General features: G+C 42.2%; 1 protein-coding gene across 1 annotated transcript; it reads left to right on the forward strand.

Moving 5' to 3' along the window:
• Positions 1-3,512: 3,512 nt before the first annotated feature.
• Positions 3,513-19,703, forward strand: NDUFA9 (NADH:ubiquinone oxidoreductase subunit A9). Its single transcript, XM_032688585.1, has 11 exons — positions 3,513-3,631; positions 6,404-6,574; positions 7,401-7,498; positions 7,685-7,776; positions 10,350-10,491; positions 11,380-11,482; positions 12,205-12,272; positions 12,407-12,483; positions 15,685-15,780; positions 17,670-17,736; positions 19,427-19,703. Exons 1-11 carry the CDS (start codon positions 3,553-3,555, stop codon positions 19,592-19,594), a joined length of 1,161 nt encoding a protein of 386 aa, XP_032544476.1. The 5' UTR covers positions 3,513-3,552; the 3' UTR covers positions 19,595-19,703.
• The last annotated feature ends 3,588 nt before the right edge of the window (positions 19,704-23,291 follow it).

Consider the following 23,291-nt stretch of genomic DNA (forward strand, 5'->3'; position numbering starts at 1 on the left):
CAGTAGCCCTGAGGCTGCTTTTAGATGTTGGGGTCTAAGTTCCCTGGGATTCAAACACAGTGAGATAGTCCTTAATCAGCATTATGATGTTCCAAATTGTTGTAAAAATCAAATTCAGCTCCCTCTAAATTGCACATTTAACCTAGTTAACTTGTAATTGGAGCTGTAACAAGTTGGATATTTCCATTATCTTACCACTTTTTTAATGATTACATCACCATGAGACATAAGTACATCTGGTCAACCAGCACTGTCGAAACAGGAAAATATTCTTTTACAAATGGAAAGTGGACACCACAAAGCTCTGCTTTATCTCTCCTAAAATCAGGAGTGGCAAGCCAGGAACAGAAGACACATCTTCTGATTTATAGTCCTTTGCCTTAGCATTAATTCATCTTTTTTCCTTTAGTCCAAGCTTAAAATTTGTTATTAAGTCACTTCCCATGGACATTTATGTTACGGCACAGAACAACTAAGGGTTAAGTCTCCACAGCAAAAGGCTCTGACTTTGATCAAGAACAAGATATTTGTGTGAGATGCAGAAAGTGGACAGACATTTCCATGTAGCTGTGTTACACACCTGACATGAGCCTAGGGACCAAGTTCTGATTGGCAAATTCCCACTGCTTCCCATGAGGACCCAGTACATTTGCAGTTGTGAGCATCAGCTGTTTTTGTACCATATCTAAGGATATCTGGCTTTCCTGAAGGTGTTGAGGCAGGCTGGGCTGCTCAGAAAAGCTGTAGTGAGACTGTCAGGCACAATGAAGGTTGACAGAGCAGTGGTGGGTAGGAAGTTTGGGGATAGGAGATGGAGGGTGCTTGCTACTGTGGTTCCTGGCTACCACTAAAACGAGATGAACATGGTTAATTCTTTGTGCACCTGGACTACCAGTCAAAGAAAAAAGTGTGAAGGAAATTGGGGTTGTTCAGCCTGGAGAAGAGAAGGCTTCGGGGTGACCTAATGGTGGCCTTCCAGGACCTGAAGGGAGCCCATAAGCAAGATGAGAAGAGGCTATTTCCAAGGGCCTGGAGTGACAGGACAAGGGGCAATGGCTTCAAACTGACAGAGAGGAGGTTTAGATTGGATATTAGGAAGAAATTCTTCTTGTGAGGCTGGTGAGGCCCTGGAACAGGTTGCCCAGAGAAGCTTTGGCTGCCCCATCCCTGGAAGTGTTGAAGGCCAGATTGGATGGGGCTCTGAGCAACCTGGAATAGTGGAAGGTGTTCCTGCCCATGGCAGGGGCTTAGAATGAGATGATCATTAAGGTCCTACCCAACCCAAATCATTCTATGATTCTACAGACAGAGTTCACAGAGCATCCAAAGTTTTGCCCCAGACCCCAAATCACCTCTCTGTGCCACAGTTCTGGCAGGGCTGCTATTTGGATTTGCATCAGAACAGTAGTTGAAGTAAAACTGAGTATTTTGGAATCTGTCGAAATTGTCAGAAATATTCCCTGTCTCTTCTGCATTTTCCTGTGATGTTCTAAAAACTTTTTCATGAGCACCAGCTACAGTGGTGTAAGCCAGGTTGCAAAAGAACGGCCGTTTTTATTCCATGCAGACCAAAAAGCAGTGGGAAGTCAGGAAAAAAACAAGGTTACAATAGTGCCAGTGGCAGATTCAGAGTGCCCAATATGGTCATGACGTGACATTCACAGCAGCATTTGCTTAGGGCAAAGAGCCTCAGTGAAATGTCGAAGACTGAAGGTGATAGAGGGAAACAGGAATTTTAGTGGTTGCATGTCTGTAATCAGAAGATTTTTAAGGATCATTTAAGGCTAATCTGATGAGGCCAGGTAATTCAAGGCATAAGTAATGAGTTGGTAAAAATGTTTTTAATTGGTCCAGTTCAGCAGTGGCCAAAGTTTCAATTGTTGGACTTGTCTCATTTCCCACAAGACAGGTATGAGGTGCAAGGACCTGCAAAACAGCACATCCCATAAGAGAGATTAATCTATATTTCAGCTTAATATAGGCGAAGGGATGTTCCTGTGGGTGGACAGTGACAATATGACACCTCAACATGAGGCCAGGTGTGCCCAGGTGGGCAAGAAGGCCAGTGCCATCCTTGCTTAGATCAGTAATAGTGTGGTAGCAGGACCAGGGAAGTGATTATCCCTTTGTACTTGGCACGGGTGAGGCCACACCTTGAATACTGTGTCCAGTTCTGGGCCCCTCAGTTAAGGAAGGTCATTGAGATGTGATATATAAATAATTGTGATTCGTGAAACAAATGGGTGATTACATCAAAATAAAACAAACGGATTGTAAAACTTAATTACACCCCATAAAGAAAACAGACCCTTACAAGGTCAAGAGGCCCTAAACCTCCCTACTACCCCAAAAATAAAATATGTTTTTTTAGGCGCCTGTTCGTCCAATTATGACTGGTTGTAGAGATAACCCTTTTAGCTTTAGCTGTAAGAAAACCCATATATTAAATACTTAGGAAAAACCTGTAGAATGTATATGTATATGATATAATTAATATGCATGAAGTAGCTAAGATAAATACTAAATGTACCCTGTAGTAGGGGTGTGCAGATTTGGGAAACTGGTCCCATTTCTGTCACCCAGCAGGCTGCTTGCTTTTACCATATAACAAACTATTATTCAAAAACTTATAGAAACTCAAGACTTCATTTATCACAAGGAGACCTCATTAATGTGTATAAATATCTGCAGGGAGGGGACAGAGGATGGACCAGGCTCTGCTCAGGGGTGCCCAGCAATGGCACAAGAGGCCACGGGCAGGAACTGATGCCCAGGAAGTTCCACCTGGACACGAGGAAGAACTTCTTTGCTGTGCAGTGACCAAGCACTGAAAGGATTGCCCAGAGAGGGTGTGGAGTCTCCCTCACTGGGGATATTCCAGAAGCATCTGGATGCAATCCTGTGTCATGTGCTCTGGGATGACCCTGCTGGAGCAGGGAGGTGGAACCAGCTGACCCACTGTGGTCCCTTCCAACTTGAGCCATTCTGTGATTTTGTGAGGAACTGGAGCGTGTCCAGAGAAGGGCAACAGAGCTGGGGAAGAGTCTGGAGAGTCAGTCCTAAGAGGAGCAGCTGAGGGAGCTGGGGGGGGGGGGGGGGGGGGGGGGGCTCCTGGAGAAAAGGAGGGTCGGGGGGACCTTATTGCTCTCTACAACTATCTGAAAGGAGGGTGTAGCCAGGTGGGGGTCGGGCTCTGCTCCTAGGCAACAAGTGATAGGACAAGGGCACATAGTCCCTTAAGCTGTGCTAGAGGAGGTTCAGGTTGGACATCAGGGGCAATTTCTTCCCAGAAAGGGAGGTCAGGCATTGGAAGGGGCTGCCCACGGAGGCGGTGGAGTCACCGTCCCTGGAGGTGTTCAGGGAACACCTGGACGCGGCACTCAGTGCCATGGTCCGGTTGTCACGGCGCTGTTCGCTCGCAGGTTGCTCTCGGTGACGCCACAGCTCTGTCCCAGCCCAATTAATTCCGTAATTCACGGTCCCCCCTGTCCCGGGTCCCCCCTCTCCCCGGTCCCCGCCCAGCGCAGCCGCGGTGAGGCCGCGGCCCCGCGCATGCGCCGCCTGGCCCGGGGAAGGCACAAGATGGCGGCCGCGACTCGCTGCGCCCGCGGGCTGTGGCTGCCAAGGGCAGGTGAGTGTCAGCGCCGGGCACTGCTCCCGCCGGGAAACGGGCTGTCCTGGGGCCTCCGGCCGAGCCAGGGGGGTGCCCACGATGTCCTTCTAGGCGTCGGGGAGTGCTCAGCCTGCGGAGAAGCGCTGGGTGAGGGAGCTCGCAGGGCAGCGGCTGGAGAGCCAGCTGGCCAAAATGACATTTTCTAGGGCAGAAGTGATCGGGTTTCTGCCTCCCTTCTGCTCAGGGAAGTGGGATTTGGAGCCCGAAGGGCTGCCAGGAGTGGGCTCAGGCTGTAGCCGTGGTTGTCGCGCTGGGACTGTCACTGCTCTTTTTTTTTTTTGCATTCCTTTTGCCGTTTCTTAGGTGACTTTGACCTTTTTGGCGTCATTCATAGTAACGTTCGACTAGCAATATTATATTTAAAGCTTGTGTTTGGGCCTTTACGGCCAGAAGAGAGAGTCGGTTTTTGTTTAGGGTGATTCCGCGCACGCTCCTGTGTTGGGTGAGGTGGGAGGTGACTGACAGGTTTTGCTTGGTTGGTAAAAGTAAGGAAGGAATTTAAGAAACTTTTAATGGGAGCCGTGGTTTTTTACTGTGTGTTTATACTTAAGTGGCTGTCAAACTGCCTTTCAGGACAAAATCGGAGATGTAGGATCTTCTTCTGGTTTGTAAGGTATGGAGAGGATAGGGATAGACAAACTTTTGGGTGGAGAAAAGGATGATTCGAGTTTACTGTGGATATTTGAGGTTTAATTCACAGAATCACAGCATGGTTTGGGTTGGAAGGGACCTTAAAGATCATCTTGTTCCAACCCCCTGCCCATGGGCAGGACACCTTTCACTATCCCAGGTTGCTCAGAGCCCCATCCAACCTGGCCTTGAACACTTCCAGGGATGGGGCAGCCACAGCTTCTCTGGGCAACAGAATTTGTAGTGAATATAGTAGTGGTTGGGCATATAGCCATAGATGGTGATAATTTCTGGCACATCTTGCAGGCAGATTTATGGAACAAGAAAAGATGTTCATCACTAAATTCCTTATAGTGCAAGGCAAGCAACAATAGGTGTATACACAAAGGTGGGAGAACACAAAACAGTAATTATTTCTTAATATACCAGTGATAGCATTATGAAGAGCCTGTCACTCAATAATTTTGCAGAAATAGCAGCAAAAAAAGCCAACAAAGTAGTTGAAAGACACGCATTTGTATTTATTTTTAACCTTTCACATCATTCTTACGGGTTGATCTGTTTAATAATACTGTTTTTTCAACAGGTGCTCACAGGAGACTGAAATCTTGTTACATTTGGGTTTTGTGTTGTAAGACCTGAAATGTTTTCCTGTCTAAAAGTAACAGAAGTAGTTTTAATATTATGAGTATCAGTATTGTGTGGTTTTTTTAGTAAACTTTTAGAAAGAAAAGTGCATACAAAGAAAGCATTGGGGAGTGTGACTTGTCAAGCTTTCTCTTCACCACTTCAGCGTATCACCTAGCTTTTTTTTTTTTTTTTTTAAATACTTGAAGGAATCCTGCTGATTATAAAGAAACCAGGCATTTTTCTGTGAGTGTGCATTTCCTAAAAAATAAATTAAATTACAAGCCCCTTGTTACTGGAACACCACAAGGTAACAAGATCCCTCAGTGGGATCCTTTATACTTGTACCAAGCTTGGGTAAGGACACTGGGAGTGTCTTCCTTTTTTTTCCAAGTCTCAAGGTCTCTGTTTCAGTAGTGGAAAGGCCCTCTATATCTGCTCCTTAAAGACAGAATCCGTGCCCAGTTTATGCTTGGGCCTATTTTGTAGTAAAGGTGCTTTTTAGGAAGTCATATATCTACTTTAAGTAGGTGTAAGACAAAATATCTTATTTTGTCCTGTTTCTGTCAACCAGTTATGAAGCATAGTTTCTAGGCATAGTATACCAATTTGAAAAGTACAAGTGTATGTGTTATTGGTTTATTTACTGTCAAACTGTCTTTCAGGACAAAGTTGGAGATGTATGTTTTTCCAGTTTGTGGGGTATGAAGAGAATAGAGATAGACAAACTTTTGGGTAGAGAAAAAAACCTCCTTCAGGCACTGAGATCTTGCTGGATTTTCTGATTTGAATTCTGTCAGCTGATGGAACAATATAATTTATATCTAAACATTCCCTATTCTTTTGATCTTCTTAACATCAGGGCTACAATGTCAGTGCCACTGTGTAACTGGTAATACCCGGTCGCATATAACCTAATTCAGTGTACAAGTAGCATTTGTGTTGTTTTTCCCTAATGCATCTGTTGTTCTGATATCAAATACTCATTTTCATTATGATTTTTGCTACTTAGATTTACACAGGGAACATTAAACTTGCTTATTCTTGTCCAGAAAACGCTTATGTCCATGACTTGATAAAGGTTGGGAAGTGATTTACTGGGTTTCTGTTGTATCCCCAAGGTGGTTTTCCAGTGGCAGCTCTTACAGTCAGATGTCTGCCTTGTGTTTGTGCAGCTTGTATTTCATCTGTCCCTTTCTTTTTATGAGCATGGACATGCAGTAGCACTAAACACTTCAAATTTCAAAAATCTTCTTTGTTTTGGCAAATTTGGTTGGAGGGGACATTCCTTCCTTCCAAACTCTCTACTTGTCAGTTTATCATCAAACCATAGACTGGTTTGGGTTGGCAGGGACCTTAAAGATCGTCTAATTCCAACCCCTTCATGGATCTGTAATGAGAAAAATAGCATAAGCTATAAGTTAGCAGTGTCAGATGCCAGTTAATGTCCCACACTCCTGTTCTGTGTTGCAGGGCCTGGAATTTCTGTCCTGGCTGGAGCCCCCTCCGTGCTGCAGCAGCACCGCCAAGTCCATCACGCCGTGATCCCTCATGGAAGGAGCGGACGATCCTCTGTCAGTGGCATCGTGGCCACTGTCTTTGGGGCCACAGGTTTCCTGGGAAGATATGTTGTCAACCGTTTAGGTGATGTACTGGGAGTGCTAATTAAAAAAAAAAATACATAAAAGCTGTTTAAGGAAACTGATTTTTTCCTTCAGGTTGCAGGGTGATCTAGAAACCTCTGGCATTTCGGGTCTTACAGGTTGTAGTGTTTGGTCTCCTAAAATGCCAGGACGTGGCAATTAGTAAAACTTGTTTTATGGTTTTAATTGATTAAATAGTTTTAATCCAGGAAATTTCGGAGCTTTTAAAGATTAGGGTCATTAAAATAAGTCATACTCCTTCAAGTATTGCTTTTCAGCCTGTAGACTGAAAATCTGAGGATACAGCACATATTTGATTCTTCTGGTTTTAGCCTTATTAGGATATTTCACTAAAATATTTGCAGGAATTTGGTTAGAATTCTTTAAAATTGCCCTTTTGTATTTTAAGTTTCAGAAGATAGCCTTTGCTTTTTTTTTTTTTTTCCCTCCCTTCTCCCTTTCATGCAACTTAAAAAAATGTAAATATCCTTATGCGTGATACACTTTTGGGTATTTTACTATGTTTATGGGACACACCGTTGTTTTTTGTTGTTGTTTTTTTAGCAAGCTTCTGTATTTTGTCTTAGAAGCCTAAATACTCAAAAAATCAAAAAATCTTGTTTAAGAATTCCAAATATCCAGGTTCAAAGACTCGCTTCTATTCTACTTTTAGCTTTGCAACAAGTATCCAAGATACCTGTATCTGATGTTGTTCTTTAATGCCGGGGGGAAAAAAAAGGAGCTTTGTTTATTTAGAAGTTCATCTACTCAAAGTGATGTGTTTGCTTGAGATAAATGAAACTTTTGGGGTTTTTTTGGGCTCTTAGGTCGCATTGGCTCTCAGGTGATCATCCCCTATCGCTGCGATCAGTATGACCTCATGTACCTGCGGCCCATGGGGGACCTGGGGCAGCTCCTCTTCTTTGTAAGTCCCTTGCTCTGGCTTTGGATCTGTCTTTAGATCAAACACAACTCGTTGCCATACAAAGCAATCTGTTAAATCATTCTCACAGACACAGCTCCAAATGGGAATGGTGTGGAAGAGCTTTCTCTGACGGTGCCTGTTTACACATTATCTCACCTTTCTCCCTGTTTGATGCTCTGCTTACAGGAGTGGGACTGTAGGGACAAAGACTCCATCCGAAGGGCTGTGGAACACAGCAATGTGGTCATTAATCTTGTTGGAAAGGAGTGGGAAACAAGGTAATTTGCCTTTTTTTTTTTTCCTATATTGATAGGTTTGCACCAGGTGTTGGATGTTGTAGGCACGTTTTTACGTGGCTAGCATGTGTGTGCAGTGATGCTTTCACTGTTCTTGGCTTCTACAAAAAGACAAAGCCAAAACTGTGCTTATAAAATTTCTTCTGTTTCTTTAAATGATTACCTAGAGCCCTGGTTATGATGCACTCTGGAAAAGGGCATTCTTTCTATCATTTTCCAGCTTCTGTCAGGAAGATCAATGTGCTGCTTTCCCACACCTGACAGATATTCCCTGAGTGCCTTCCTACAAATGACACAGGCTCACCAGTTTCTTATATTTACAGTATATTTATATGACATTTATATTTATATTTGCATTATATTGATATTTACATTATTACAGAAGTGAGATTTTGTCCTTTCACTTGGGCGTAGTGATGAGTTGTAGCCTACTAGACTAAGCTCTGATCAAGCTTTTCCTACTCTCTGGAAATGTTAATATACAGGAATAGCTAATGGAGACTCCCTAGGATTATGATTATTGACATCATTCCTTGATAGAATTTTGGCACAGACAATATTAGCTACAGAAGCATTTTTTTAATGATAATTTCTAAGAATAGTTCCTTTTTGAAATCCATTAAAAAATTCCCATTTTTTTTTAAGTTAAGAATACTTGTAATAGCCTCATTTTTTTTGTATGCATGCAATTTTGTCCACTTTATTTAAAGCCTTGTGCAGAACTGCCAGACAAAAACCTAATTGTGTGATTTGCCTTTATGAGGTACGTGATTTTGCTGTCCTGGTAAACAAATGCAGATATCAGTTTCATCTGGGTTTACAAACCTAATGCCTCTGTTGCTCTTTTTTTTTATCAACAGCCATTTGATGTTCAAATTGTAAAATCAGTAGGTAAATTGTATTAATAGATCAGAAGTAGTAGTCTCAAATGGTATAATTATTTTTCCTGGAATAGAGATCAAATACTTATTCCTGTCAAAACAGAAGAAATTTCTTTAATGTGGGAGTGAGGGGGGAAAAAAACAAAGTCTGTACAGTTTGTACAAGGACAGTGTAATCTCTGTTTGTCTCTGATATGTATTTCATGGCTACTTCCCCACTCAAAATTTTGGGATTTGTGTAAAAAGTATGATTTGCGTAAAGGAGGGTTTCTTTTTTACTGAAGGGAAGTGTGAGGACAACATCACAAAGTTTTATTCTAGTTGGAAACCCCTCAAACCTCAGGCTGTCCTCTGGACAGTTTCAACATATTCAAACAGACAAGTCTTGGTACAAGTTAAAGACTTTTGGACATTACACATCTTACCACTGCTTTGCACAAATATTTTTATCACATATTTTATTCCTGTTGGTGTCAGTGGTGGTGCTGAAACCGTGAGATAAAATTCTGTGGTCTGTTAAACACAAGGTCAGACTAACCATTGTAGTCATCCCAAAGTCTCTGAAAAACTTGGGCAGGAAGGAAAAAAAAAAGATTAGATTTAGAGATCAGTCAAAATAAGGAAAGCCTGCCATGGAATACTTTCCTCCCTGCCTTGTATTCATGTACAGACTCATCTGTGTGTGCCATGTTGTTTGAAACTCCATAGTTACAGGAGGGATGTTGTTTGTTCTTGTGTGTTTCTAAATCTATTTTTGTGAGTAGAACAGAAGTGATGGTTCCCAGGATCAGATTAGTTATTGAAGGGTCAAAAATAACTTCTTATTTTGAAGAGTTTCTTTGGAGTCCAGTGGGATCTGAAGAGCTGTGGGAGTAGATAAGGACAGAGAGAGAGAGTTAGGATAAGATGTTCGTTACCCAAAGCAAATGGACGAGATTGAAGGGTGCTTACAAGGATAATATAAAGACGTGAGAGACCAGTTCTCTTTCTGGAAGTCTTGGGATAGTTGCAAAGAATTGCCAGCCTATAGTGTCAGTTCTGCTTGGAGACAGAGCTTCTGTGTTGTTCTTGATCAGATGCCCAACTAGTTTACAGTTTAACCCCCTTATATAGGCCCCTTGTTAGGGCTCCTCTGAAATGGCTCTAAATGCTCTGACAATTTGATTTTTTTTTTTCCATTTGCATGAGCACCTCTGCAATTTTTGGTTTGTTTCTGTCCACTTCCCCAATGCCAGGCATCTGCCCTGACTTGCACTGCTCAGAATTCTTGAGCTCCTTTGTAAGGTAAATAAGTTCATCAAATCAAGTCAAATTTTGAACAGGTTTTGTAAATACACAGCTTTGCTCAGAGCTCAAGATGCAGCAGGGCTTCTCTTAATAAAAATAACCTGTTTTCCCTTGGGCAGAGTTTTCTATTTGTTGCTGACAAGTGAGCAAGAGGATTTTTCTTGCTGATTTAACATGTGAAAAACAGAGAATCTGTAATTCACTTGCCTCTGATTTTTATTATATGAAGAGTCCCTCATGAAAGGAAACTTAATCTGTAAGAAAGAGCATCAAGACAGGTTTTTGAAATACATTCAAGTAATACTTAGTGATTGCTTTTCTCCCTGGTTGGCAGGCAGCCAGGGTTGGTTGCTCTTAAAGTAAAATTTGGGTTTTGCCTTGTTTTAGAAACTTCAAATTTGAAGATGAATTTGTAAATATTCCTCAAACTATCGCACAGATAAGTAGGGAAGCTGGTGTGGAAACGCTCATTCACATTTCTCACCTGAATGCCAACCTGAAGAGTCCTTCCAAGTACCTCAGGAGCAAAGTAAGTCTGGAATCCTTTTGAATATATTTTCTGAGAGCCTACTTTTTTAAAAATTATTTATTTTATTTTGTTTGTTTCCCCAACTGGGTCTGTTTGAAGGAAATCAGAGTGTGAATTTACTGTGGAATGTTTTCTGCAGCTGAGACATTTTTGAGGTACTTTACTTACTGGAGCTTGAAATCTTCCTTAGTACTCCATGTGCTCTGAAGGGAAATAGATGTTGTATTCCTGAAAACTCTTGCCTTTCTTTTACCCTTGAATATCTTTGCACCTAAAGTCACTGTCATTAAGAAAGAAGAACTGAGTCAACAGTTTGAGATCTAATATCAGCCCTAAGATCTAAGGCTGGAATGACCTAGTAAGTAGTTGATGCCAAAATGAATGTTGCAAAAACAGATGAGTATCTGGTATGAGTCCTTGGAATGGGATTGTTACCTGCTCTTGTACAAAAAAAAAAAAATCTGGATTTGGTATCCTATAGTTTTTTTCCTTATTAGGAGCTATAATTTTGTATTACTGATTTTTTTTTTTTCTTTTTTAATACAGCTATTCTCAATTTTTCAGCTATTTTTGTTTTGTTTGGTCTCACTGTAGTTTGCATTATCTTTAGTATGAACCTATTTATTTATTTAGGCTTCTTTTTGAACTTGTCCCTTTAAATTTGTGTCACTTCACTAGTGAGACTGCATTTTATCTCAAGCAGAAGAAATGATCTGTGGGATTTTTTTGGGGCTTTTGGAGTGTAACATCTCAAAGATCAAATGGCTTAGATACAGATAGTTTTTGTCCTTCTGATGGTGTCATTTCTTTCAGTTCTATGGTCAGACATCCACTTCTGGTTTGTTCAGAGTGGATCTAATGAATGTGTTCACTTTAATTGAATGCCAGGCTGTTGGAGAGAAGGTAGTGAGGGAAGAATTTCCAGATGCCATCATTTTGAAGCCCTCAGAGATGTTTGGGAGAGAAGACCGATTTCTCAATCATTATGCAAGTATGTGCTCTTGAAGTAATAAACCCATGTGTGATCTGTATAACTGTCTGTAGAGAACAGAGGAAAAGGGGAATTGCTTCTGAAAAGCAGGTGTGTTTTTATCAGAAATATACTTTGTTACTGAATGTGAATAGTGGGAAAAACAGAAACATCGTGAATTATCTCTTGGCTGAATTCTTTCTGAGTCTAGTTCGACTTTGCTCTTTGATTTTATTTTTTTTTAATTATTTTATTTTGAGGGAAGGTGTGTACTGTTGTTTGGTTTTGGTTTGGGGTTTTTTTTTTTTAAATTTAGATTATTCTCAGCTCATCTGAACCCTCAAAGTAGTTTATACCCTGAAAGGAGTTTGTCAAGTTGGTAATGCTCAAATATGAAAATCAACCTGAGTCGTTCTGGGCTCAGAAGCAACAATAATATCTGATGTATGAGCAACAAATTGCTGCACAGGATAAAGTGAAACCTGTTTTTCTGTCTTTCGAAGTTGAAATATCTCTGAACCACTCTGAACAGTAAATACAGCCTTCCCCTCCTTGTTTATAAGAAAACTGTGTGTGGAAAACAATGCTACTGGAATTGGATGGGAATTCTTTCCAATTCTGGTTGTTTTTTTTTTTTAAAGTTAAGTCAGTTTTCAGAAGAGTTCCACACTCAGTATGTTGTAAAGTGTCTTGGTTGTTTGCTTCCTGAAAGGATTCACAGATTTTCTCCCTCTTTCTGGCAGACATGCGCTGGTTTGGTGGGGTGCCTCTCATTGCTCTGGGCAAAAAAACAGTGAAACAACCAGTATACGTAAGTTTTCAATAAAACAAACAATCCCAAATCCTCTCTGGGTGGATTGGGTACATGTAAATAATTTTTGAAACACTAGTATGTGCATATATTCTTGTTTTCTGTTGGTAACGGTGTGAATTTGTTCCTCACAGGTGGTTGATGTAGCAAAGGCAATTATTAATGCAATTAAGAATCCTGATGCAAAAGGAAAAACATATGCCTTGGCTGGGTAGGTCACTTTTCTGATTCTAATTAACTGAAGTACTTCTTTTTGGTGTCATTTTTTGGCATGCTGCACAGTACATTTAATTTCTCCATCCATGCACACAGTTTGAGCTGCAATAAATTCCACCTCCTTTTTGGGAGGAAAAATGACTCGAGCTGTTCCTGTGAGTACTCTGAAAATCCCAGTTTGGGCCCCATTGCATTTCATGTTCTGTGTGTGCACACAGAGGAATAGGCATCTTGGGAAGCATGCTGGACAACATAGATTTGGAGAAATTTCTGGTAAAGCTGTGTGGAAAACACCTGGAATTGGAATAGTTAGAGGCAGTGGTTCTCCTGTTAAAGGCAGGGGGTTTACAGGTTGCCCAGAGAAGCTGTGGATGCCCCTTCCTTGGAAGTGTCCAGGGCCAGGTTGGATGAGGCTCTGAGCAACCTGGGCTGGTGGAAGGTGTCCCTGCCCATGGCAGGGGGTTGAAACGAGATGATCTTTAAGGTCCCTTCTAACCCAAACCATTCTGTGAGTCTATGATCTCTTGGAATATTTTGTGTACAGAAGCTCCAAGTCATTGGAGTCATGGGTCATTGGGAATAAACTGTGGCAAATGGAAGGTAATGGGTCCATGTTTGATCCTATAACACAGCACTGGAACTGGTCTCATTCCAACATGTGGTAAAAGGAACATCAGATTCATTGATAAAGAAAACAGTTGCTAATTAAGATACAAATGATGCTGAACAGCTTTCTTTTTTTTTGTATTGCATGCACATCTCTGTCTCCCCCTCCTACCTACCAAAAATGTGCATCATATCTGGATTTTGCAAAGATACTAGGATTTTATCTGAGGTTAGATTGGGTTTTCCGTGCTCATTTTGTGAGACTTGCGGTGATGAATCTTTATTCCCACGATCCAGAGATTATTGTCAGTTTGGCTCTTACTCATGTCGTGCCAGTTTGTTCTGTGCTTTAACTGAGCTGCTGAGGAAGTTGTTATCCTGGCAGGTGCCCTGGAACAGGCAGCAAGTGGGTCTTCAACTCCCTTTGGAGTATGGTGAGGGTCTTCTGCTCAAAAACTAGTGAAGTGAGAGAAAGAAGCTAACAGTAGCCTGAAAGAACTAACAACAGCAATAATAATCAAGTAACTTGAGGTTGCTTTAGAAGCACAGGGGTGATGGGAGGTGTCACACTGAAAAGCCAGTGCAAACAAATGCTGGACAGCCATTCAGACCCCCTTTTTATAGATGTGTAGCTGTCAGATGGACACAACTAATGCAAACCCACAACATGTGATGAAATTAACCCTTTGAGGGACTGTTTTACCCCCTTGAACATATGTCAATACAAATCCAAAGCCACCTGCTGCAAAAGGAAGGACAGACATCTGGTTTTAGGTTCAGCTCTGCCTCAGCAGAAGCAACTGTTCCAGCTGTGGGAGAAACTGAGAGTTGTGCACTACATAAAACACTGTTTGCATCCAGATGGAAGGGGCTGAAATTTAAATGTGTTCTTGCAGTTTCATGGTCTAACTTTTTGGCAGTTTATAGAAGACCAGGAGTTCAGTGCCCAGGTTTCAGAGGCAGGAATCCAAGGAAGGATGCCAGGCTGTGGTTTCAGGAACATAACAATGCCTGAAAAGACTTTGAATGAGTGCTGGTCTAAACTGACATTCCAAATTAGTGTTGGAAAACCAAAGGAACTGTGCAGCATAACCCTTGACTAAAGGTGCATGATGCACCTCTTTACATTTTTGGAGAGGAATTACCAGTTTGTGTTTCAAATACTAATTTTGGAAAAGAGCAGAGTATTTCTGTGGGTGTGTGGGATTTTTTTGGTATTATATGGTGGAATGGAGTTTTAACTGTGACAGCTCATGGTGTCTTTGCTGTTTCTGAATGACTGAAGGTTTTTATGGTTTACCTGTTCCTCTCTTTCCTCCATGGAATTAATTTTACTTCATTCACTTTTTAAAGGTGTCTTGAATACTGATACTCTCTAGAGCTTTGCTCTCTGCTAAAATAGGGGTTCATGTGCTGACAACTCAATGGGAGACTATTCCTGGGGAAGTTGTATTGTTAATGTTTGATAATTTGTCAAGAAAAAATCCTTTAGTGTAACTTCATAAGTGCAGATATCTCTCAGGTTCTGTAATCCAGCAATCTGGATGAAATTCATAAGGAAAATTGAGTGTAGAATTCTTTGAATTCTCCCGGATATGCTGCCCTACCTTGAAGTATATCCATTAGAATATTTAATTTCCTTTTGCAAGCTAAAGTAGTAGTAATTTGGGATTCTTTTTCCCAATTTATCAACAGATTTTGATTGTGGTTATTTTTCTGAAGAACGTGTCAATTGAAGGCTGAGTTTTCCTGCAACCTCAGGCCTTGATATCTTGTGTGATCTTGGGCCTGTCAGAGTGGAATACCAGCAAATTGCCTTGAAAGCCAAGGGATACCTGATGGCTCAGTTCGGAGGCATCTATAAAAATCGAGTATAAAATGCCAAGTCAAAGTCTGAACAAGAAAGGAATGGGAATTCCCAGTGGTATATGTTTCTCTCAAACTACTGCAGGTGTGCAGGAGACTGGCTGCTTCCTTCTCTCCATACTGAGAGAGAGAGAGAATGAGGTTTTTTTGGGAAAATTTATCTTGGCTTCTTCCTCGTGCTTTTGGAGAGAACAGTATATTCTTAGTCGTGCAAAGGCAAGTGAATCAATCTCCCTGCAGCCATTTGCTACCAAAGATGGGATGTGTTGTTAATAAACCATCCTTAATTTTCTGTTTGCCTTCTGGCTTCCTTCTATTACAGACTGCAAAATTATCCCAGCACTGGAAGTCCTGCGTTCAGAATTTGAGTCAGCACGGAGGGAGCACGTTAAAGGTGTGCTTTCAAAGCACCCAGAATCTGCTTTATCCAGTATGATTGGGGTGGACTGGCCTTGGCTAGCAGCCAGATTCCCCACAGTGCCTTTCTGCTGCTTCCTCATCTCTCTACTTTTCCCCAGCTCCTTCCACAGGCTGGAGTCCTCCAGGAGAAACCTGCTCCACCGTGGGCTCCCCGCGAGCCACAGGGTGGACAAATCATTTGGATTGAAAAAAACAGGCCCTTGGGGCTGGAAGGCTTTAAAATGTTTTTGTCGCCTGGTGCCAATATTTAAGTATATTGAGGTACACCTGACTTACTTGTAATGTTTGTTGCTTCTTCCCTCAGCCCTCACCGGTACCTCCTGTACGACATGGTCGAGTACATCTACGCAACTTCCTATCGAGCCTTCATTCCCTACCCGCTCCCACGTCCTCTCTACCAGTAAGTGGGACCCTAATAAGGCTGAGGGAGCTGGGGCTGTTCAGCCTCCAGAGGAGACACTGAGAGGGGACCTCATCCATGTGTGTCAGTGTCTGCAGGGAGGGGGCACAGGATGGACCAGGCTCTGCTCGGGGGTGCCCAGCAATGGGACAAGAGGCCACGGGCAGGAACTGATGCCCAGGAAGTTCCAGCTGGACATGAGGAAGAACTTCTTTGCTGTGCAGTGACCGAGCACTGAACAGATTGCCCAGAGAGGGTGTGGAGTCTCCCTCACTGGGGATATTCCAGAAACATCTGGATGCAATCCTGTGTCATGTGCTCTGGGATGACCCTGTTTGAGCTGGTGACCCACTGTGGCCCCTTCCAACCTTACACATCCTGTCATTCTATGATTCAGTAAGAAACTGGGGCTCTGGGAGGCAACACAGAAGCATAAATACCTGTTGCATTGGTTATTTACTCTGGCCAGTTGTTATTTAACATGGATGACAGAAACTGGCTTTTGTATTGATTTGGGCCAGTGTTAGAGGTAGGTTCATACTGAGATCTTGGCCTGGCAATTTGAGCAGTGTGGTTGTGAGCAAGCATTTCTTTGTCTATGATATGAGGACAGTAACATCTTTAAAAGATGGTAATAAATTGGGAGATAAAAAGGGAAAGGTGTAGCATCACTTCAGCTGACTACAGTGGGCTGTTTGCATGCCCTGAGCTGTTTCTGCAGCTGTATGTGCACTGAGTATATTACTGGTGCATGGAAAAGTGCAGTGTAAATCTGAGCCTGGGCCTGATCCTTAAGGAATAATCACATCCTTTCGAAGAGCACCTCAATAATAAATGCCATTTCAGAAGCAGTGCTCAGCATGGTTGAGATGTGTTCATGTTTGGGGTGGTTGTCCTCCTTACTCTAAGTACAATGCCAATTAATAAGCTAAAGCAGTCACCAGTGTTGGAGCCCTCCTGCCAATCTGCCAGTAGGACTCACCACTGGGTCCATGGAACTGCTGGTGGACAATAGAACATCTTAAACTGTGGTGACTGTTTCTGTGTTGCATGTAAGAGGCATCAGGTTAACATGGCTCAGCTGACACAGAGCAGCTTGTTAAAAAGGTGCTTATTAGTTTATTCACATCTGCTGCAGTCCATATTGCACTTCTTTATTTATGGGCTAAACTAAGTGGTATTTCATATTTTTGAGAAAAGACTGAGTCTAAAAGGCAGATAAGCCTGGTTCTGTTTATGTGCAATAACTTAGTAAATCCTAGTCTGCCAGGTGGGCACTTCAGTAAGAAGTTGGTCTTGAGACACTGAGCAAGAGCTGTAGCCTTATTTTCTTTGCCAGATTTTCTTTGTTTCAAGGGAAACTTCATATCTGAAAAGTGCAAATCCTCATCCTTTTTATAGATTGCTCCGGATTCCATCATCTTGTTTCTAGGGCTGATAACTCATTTAGTTGTCAGCAAGTGTGTTTTTTCATGGAGGCATTGAAGGAAACTTGGTGACTAATTGGATTACTGCCCACACCACTGGGGAGCAGAGTTTGGATGAAAGGCCAGGGGCAGGACTTGAATGCCTCTGATGTGTGGGGAATTGGATGTGGGGGTTTACTTTCCCCACCCACTAACACTCATTTTTACTTCTAGATATTTACTTCTCCATTCCCTTTCACAGTAAAATAATAGAATACTCGCTAATTCAGTAGCAAACAGTTAAAGTTACCAGAAACACAACTAAGAACTTGGTGGCTGGTGCTTTGATGAATTCACAGCTTGCAAGAACAGCTACAGAACAAGCTCTTGCTCACTGTTATGTGTGAAATATTTTTACCAGTTCATTTTCTTCTGTGCATGTGAATAATGACTGTACTTCTGCAATACTCTTTCTGTTTACAGTTTTGTTGCAAGATTCTTTGAGATGAATCCATTTGAACCGTGGACAACACGGGACAAAGTGGACAGGGTAAGTGTGTGGGGCAACCCCCAGATCCTTCTTGGGAAATGTTTCATTGTGTATTTGTGACTTGCACTTGTAGGTTTGAATTCAAGGAGTGCTGAAATGTTTGTACATCAGGTGGTGTAGCATTTCAGTCAGTTCAGTGGCCAGAATTTGGGTATAAAGAATTGCTCTCAGACTGTGTGGATGGTACAAAAATGGATATTTAAAAAAATGTCTTAAGTGTAAAAAGTGCTCAAGGCTGCCTGTTTCACTGTGTCCCTGCCCCCTTCCCCAAAAACACATGCTATTGAAAATAGCAAAGCCAAAGGAGAGATACTCCCCACTCTCTTAGGTCCATTTATGTACCTCTAGATGCATTAAAGTCATTTATATAATCCAGATAATGGTGCTTTTAACAACTGAAGTTGAACTGACAACTCTGGATACAGCCCAAATTCTCACTTAACATTAGAGTGTATTTCTCATGAAAATGTTGCAGCTTCATGTTTATTCCTGTCTTCTCAGTTTGTTTCACTGGGGGTGGAGAAGTAACTTGGAGAAAAACAACTGCAAGCAGGGAAAAAGTAGGATTTAGCAAGTATTAATGTCAAAACTTGGCGTATGTGTAGGCTAGCAAAGATAATCATGTACAGTCCCTAAGCTTGCTGCTCTCTGAGGGGGGAGGGACTCTCCCAGCTATTTTTCAGAGTTGGAGTTTCAAGGCCTTTTGTTGTAACACAGTATCAATAGCCTATTTTGAACAGATTATCCCCAAATTAATTTGAGACAGGATACTACTATGAATCTGGGAGAACTGAGTCCTGTACTTAGAGCTGCTCACTGAACAGCTCTAAGCAATTAATTTCTGTGTTCACATTTCTCCATCTGTAAAATAAACTGGTTTCCTGTTCTGGTTGAAAATCATTGTGAAAAACTGTAGAATAAAGGAAGGGAGGATTTGTCCCATGCTGAAGAGAATTGGTGTTGTAATGCTATTGGCTTTATTGGCCCAGGGTATAGATGTTAAGAGGGGAGTTTCTCCATGTCACTTCTGTGTCTGATTGTTCCTCTTTCCCAACTTTTCATCCTTAAATAGTCTATACAATATTACACAGGGTTGACCTGAAGACCTTTCAAGGCACAACAGCATAAGAGGAATCTACATGTGCTAAGATTTAGGTGTTGCAAATGTGGTAATGAAATTAAATATGTCCCTCTTCTAAACCATGAACAGGGGACTCTGTTCTAAACCATGAGCAGAGCAAAACAACCTACCAGAGGTGACAATTCAACACACATATTCTTGACAAAGAAGAATGTACATCATTTGAGTTCAAGAGTGAACTTCCCTTGCAAGTTTGGCTTAATTTTGTGCTTGCAAGGCAGTAACCTCCCTGATAATATATGGGGAGAAAAGGAGGACGCTTTCTGCATGTCTCACTGCTGCTCAGTCCTGAAGCCAAACCTGAAGCCTGAAGAGCTTTTTGCTGGTTGCAGAACACCTGTATCTCATGTTGAGGTCACTGGTACTCAATACCTTGTGTAATTAAGCCATAGTTCTGTGGGGCCACATTGAATCTTCTCCTCTTCTCGAGGAAAAGTAGTGAGAAAAAACCAGTATGTGAATGATTGCTTTGGGTGTGATGCTGTTGATTTCATCAAGTGAATTATCTTTTTTTTCTTTTTCTCCCTATCCTCCCCATTCTTGTTAAAGTTTCACACAACAGACATGAAACATCCTGACCTTCCTGGTTTTGAAGACCTGGGTATTCAACCAACACCTCTGGAGCAAAAAGCCATCGAAGTCCTGCGCCGTCACCGCGGATTCCGCTGGTTGGATGCTGAGCTGGAGGAAGCAAAGCCAAAGACATATCCCATGTGACACCTGGCAAGAAGGATACTTCACACTTCTTAAACTGCCTTTGTATGACCCAATTTATTTGGAGAACTGTGTACATACTGAGTAAAATATATTAATCATGTAAGCTGTATTTCATGAGTGTTGCCTTCTCGGTTGTGGGGGACTGTTATTGCAGTGCAGATTTTCTCTTTAAAAGGTCATCAAAGCAAATTGTAGCTTAGCTGCTGAGCATTACAGCATTTTGAAGGCTGGGATTAGAAGGAATGTGTCTTAACATTAGTCGATTTCTCCCTTGGCTCTCAAACATATCACTGAGCTTTAGCAGTTAGCTCAAGTGATGTGAAGAATGTTACAGTTCAGGACTGGGTTGCCTAAAATACATCCTTGCCAATAGGGATTGCTGGCACTGCCACCTATTCAGATTATAAGGTCTCAGATAGAGCCCTGGTTTTAAGTTCTTGACTCTTCTGCACCCTGAGCACAGCTCTTAAAGAAAATGCCAGCCTCCTTTCAGGCAGTTGTAGAGAGCGATAAGGTCTCCCCTGAGCCTCCTTTTCTCCAGATTAAACACCCCCAGCTCCCTCAGCTGATTGCTGAAGATCAGAATCTCTCACTCCGTGTTGTTGCCAAACTACTGTGAAACTCATGGGTGCAAAGTGTTTCTTAAATTTCAACAGCTTCCGCATTTTGTTCTTCCACATCAAACCTGCTGCTGCTAATGTTTACTCTGTTAGAAAGAGATGGACTCTTGTGATAGTGAGAGGTTTTTGATCCTGCTTTCTAAGGAAGTATTCAATTTGGTTCTTGTGGAATGTTTATTTTTCTTTTGATAACATAAGTTTAGTGGCTTTAAAATAAATCTGGGAGTTCAAAAGCTAGGACAAACTGGAAGCGAAGTGCATGTTGTTAATAATTTAATCCTTAACTTCTGTTATTTTTCTGACTGCAAGGTTTTCTCTATCAGACCCTAACCGTAAATGAGTAATCTCATTAGCACTCGTCTAATAAGTGTGGCCCTAATCTTGATTCATTGCATGTTGTTCTCATCCTGCTGTGAAAACGTGTTCCTGAACTCCTTCACAAGTGCTCGTGGAGTACAGAGAGACACAATTATCACGTAGCCCCGCATGGCTGACAAGCAGTTTCCATTTTCAGATGGCAAAGTGCTGTAGTAAGAGCTGCCAAAGGCAATGCTGTGATGTGAGGTGCCAATTCTGGGAATGCACCATCGTGCAGGAATTTGTTTATTTTTTCCCCCCCCTCAATCAAAGCACAGCTTTTCCAGTACCTTCAGCTGCACTACAGAGCTCTCCTACAGGATCTTAATTCAGACAACTATTAGTGAATGGGCAAGTGATGAATATCCAGGAGAAGTTTGCTTTAAGCAGCCTGCTCCACATCAGACAGCAATATGGGTAAAGGGGAGTATCACATCACAATACTTCATCTTACAATACTTTGTCTTACATATCACTTTTGCTTCCTACCTTGTAGGAACCACACTGTGATTTCTCCTTAGTTACCCTTCCAAAGCACTTTCTCTAGAGGTCTTGATTTTTTAAAAATTTTTTTTTAAAGTAATTTATTTTGTAATACAGCCCAGAGTACAAAATCACTGTAATTCATAGAATCACCAGGGTTGGAAAACACCTCCCAGATCATCGAGTCCAACCGGTGACCTTGTCAACCTGACCAGAGCACTGAGTGCCATGTCCAGTTGTTCCTTGAACACCTCCAGGGATGGGGACTCCACTACTTCCCTGGGCAGACCCTTCCAATGTCTAATCACTCTTTCAGTGAAGAAATTCTTCCTGATGTCCAACCTGAACCTCCCCTTGTGCAGCTTGAGGCCATTTCTTTTTGTCCTGTCCCTTGTTCCCTGGGAGAAGAACCTGACCCCCCCTGGCTCCACCCTGCTGTGAGGGAGTTGAAGAGACTGAGAAGGTCCCCCCTGAGCCTCCTTTTCTCCAGGCTGAGCCCCCCCAGCTCTCTCAGCCACTTCTGGTGCTCCAGACCCTTCCCTGACTCCGTTGCCCTTCTCTGGACATGCTCAAGCCCCTCAATGTCCTTCTTGCAGGGAGTGGCCCAGAACTGGACACAAGACTCAAGGTGTGGCCTCACCGGTTCATGTGGGAAATATTGACGGTCTTTATCCTTTCCTGGGATGGTAACTGCTACTATAATTTTTCATTGTGGAAGGAGGAAGGTATGGAGGAACGAGAAGGAGAAGGCAAATGCAGAAAACCCAGTTTGCCTTTTGAGATCCCCTTGCAATTAGAACTGAAGAATATTTGCATTTTAGGAAATAGGGTGGGAACAGTGTCTTCATCTAAGGGTGGAGAGAAGGGTTTGGACCTTATGTTTCCTCAAAGACTGGTTATGTATACTAAACAGTTCGGACTGTGGTTTGGACTTACTGCTAATTATGTGCATATTTCTGCTGAAAATAGGATAGCACTTAATTTCCACTGTTGATAGTGTATCACTGCGATTGGAACAAGTGACTTGGGTAGAATTAAACCTTCCTATCTACTACCTTATTCTTAGATCTCAATTTGTTTTTCTTGGATCACTTCAGAAGCCTTCAGGGTTTCTTCAGTTGTTTAGAGGGCAGATTTTAACGACTGAGAAGAGCCTTCACACTGGCAATAATTACACTGTAGTTACCTCTCCCTGCTGTTATTTCTTCTTCCTTTCCCTCTGTCCTAAGAGAGACACATGGATAGGATTATGTGAAATGAGGAGCTCAGAGGAGTGTTACATTTAAGGTAATCCAAATTATGAGTAATTCATGATGGTGTTATTGCAGAGTTATGGAAGCAGAAGGTGGAGGATGCTGGCAAAACAGCACAGGAAAGCTGGTGGCAGAGCTGAGAACAGAGGGTGCTGCTCCATGGCTTCTTTCTCTCCTTCTAGCAAGGAGTTATAGCCTGGGGTTCACTCAGCCTGGACACCATTCCTTCCTGGGAAACCTTGCAAATGTAACATCATCTGAGTATGTGAAAAAATAGAAAATGCAAATTGCCTTTCTCTCTGTCATTAGGGGACCTCAGGGATGTTGTTGTTGAGATTCTGATTCAGAGCAGGTATAGCAGCAACATGTGGACGTTGGTTTGCCCCTCATCGTTGCAGTCTTGACTTGCATCAAATTGGCCAGTAGTCGGAGCTGCTGCTCAGCAAATACTTCTCCAGCTTTTCCACCTCTTCTGTAACTTCCTTGGCCGACATTCATCCTCTGGGCTGATACAGCTGGTTAAAAAGGCATTAAATATTTTCCTTCAACGTTTTCTGCTTTGTGTGGGACTATATATATATATATATACACACACACACACACACACACACATACATACACATCCAGAGAGAAGTGGTCAAGGCTCAATGTCCTGATAGACATTAGTGACAAGTGGTGTTCCTCAGGTGTTCCTCAGGGATCCATATTGGGACCCAGCACAGGAAGGACATGGACCTGTTGGAGTGAGTCCAGAGGAGGGACACCAAGGTGATCAGAGGGATGGAGCAGCTCTGCTGTGAGGAAAGGCTGAAAGAACTGGGGTTCTTCTGGAGAAGGCTCTATGGAGACCTTGGAGCCTCTTCCAGTACCTGAAGGAGGCTTACAAGAAATCCAGAGAGGGACTTTTTACAAGGGCCTGGAGTGATAGGACAAGTGGGAATGGCTTAAAACTGACAGAGAGGAGGGTTAGATTGGATATTAGGG

The sequence above is a fragment of the Chiroxiphia lanceolata genome, chromosome 5 (genome assembly GCF_009829145.1).
Source record: "Chiroxiphia lanceolata isolate bChiLan1 chromosome 5, bChiLan1.pri, whole genome shotgun sequence".
Lineage (NCBI taxonomy): Eukaryota > Metazoa > Chordata > Aves > Passeriformes > Pipridae > Chiroxiphia > Chiroxiphia lanceolata.

Coding starts and splice junctions, on each gene's coding strand:
- NDUFA9 (XM_032688585.1), top strand. CDS start 3,553: ATGCGCCGCCTGGCCCGGGGAAGGCACAAGATGGCGGCCGCGACTCGC. Junction 7,777..10,349: donor GGAAAGGAGTGGGAAACAAG/GTAATTTGCCTT, acceptor GCCTTGTTTTAG/AAACTTCAAATTTGAAGATG. Junction 12,273..12,406: donor CAGTGAAACAACCAGTATAC/GTAAGTTTTCAA, acceptor TGTTCCTCACAG/GTGGTTGATGTAGCAAAGGC.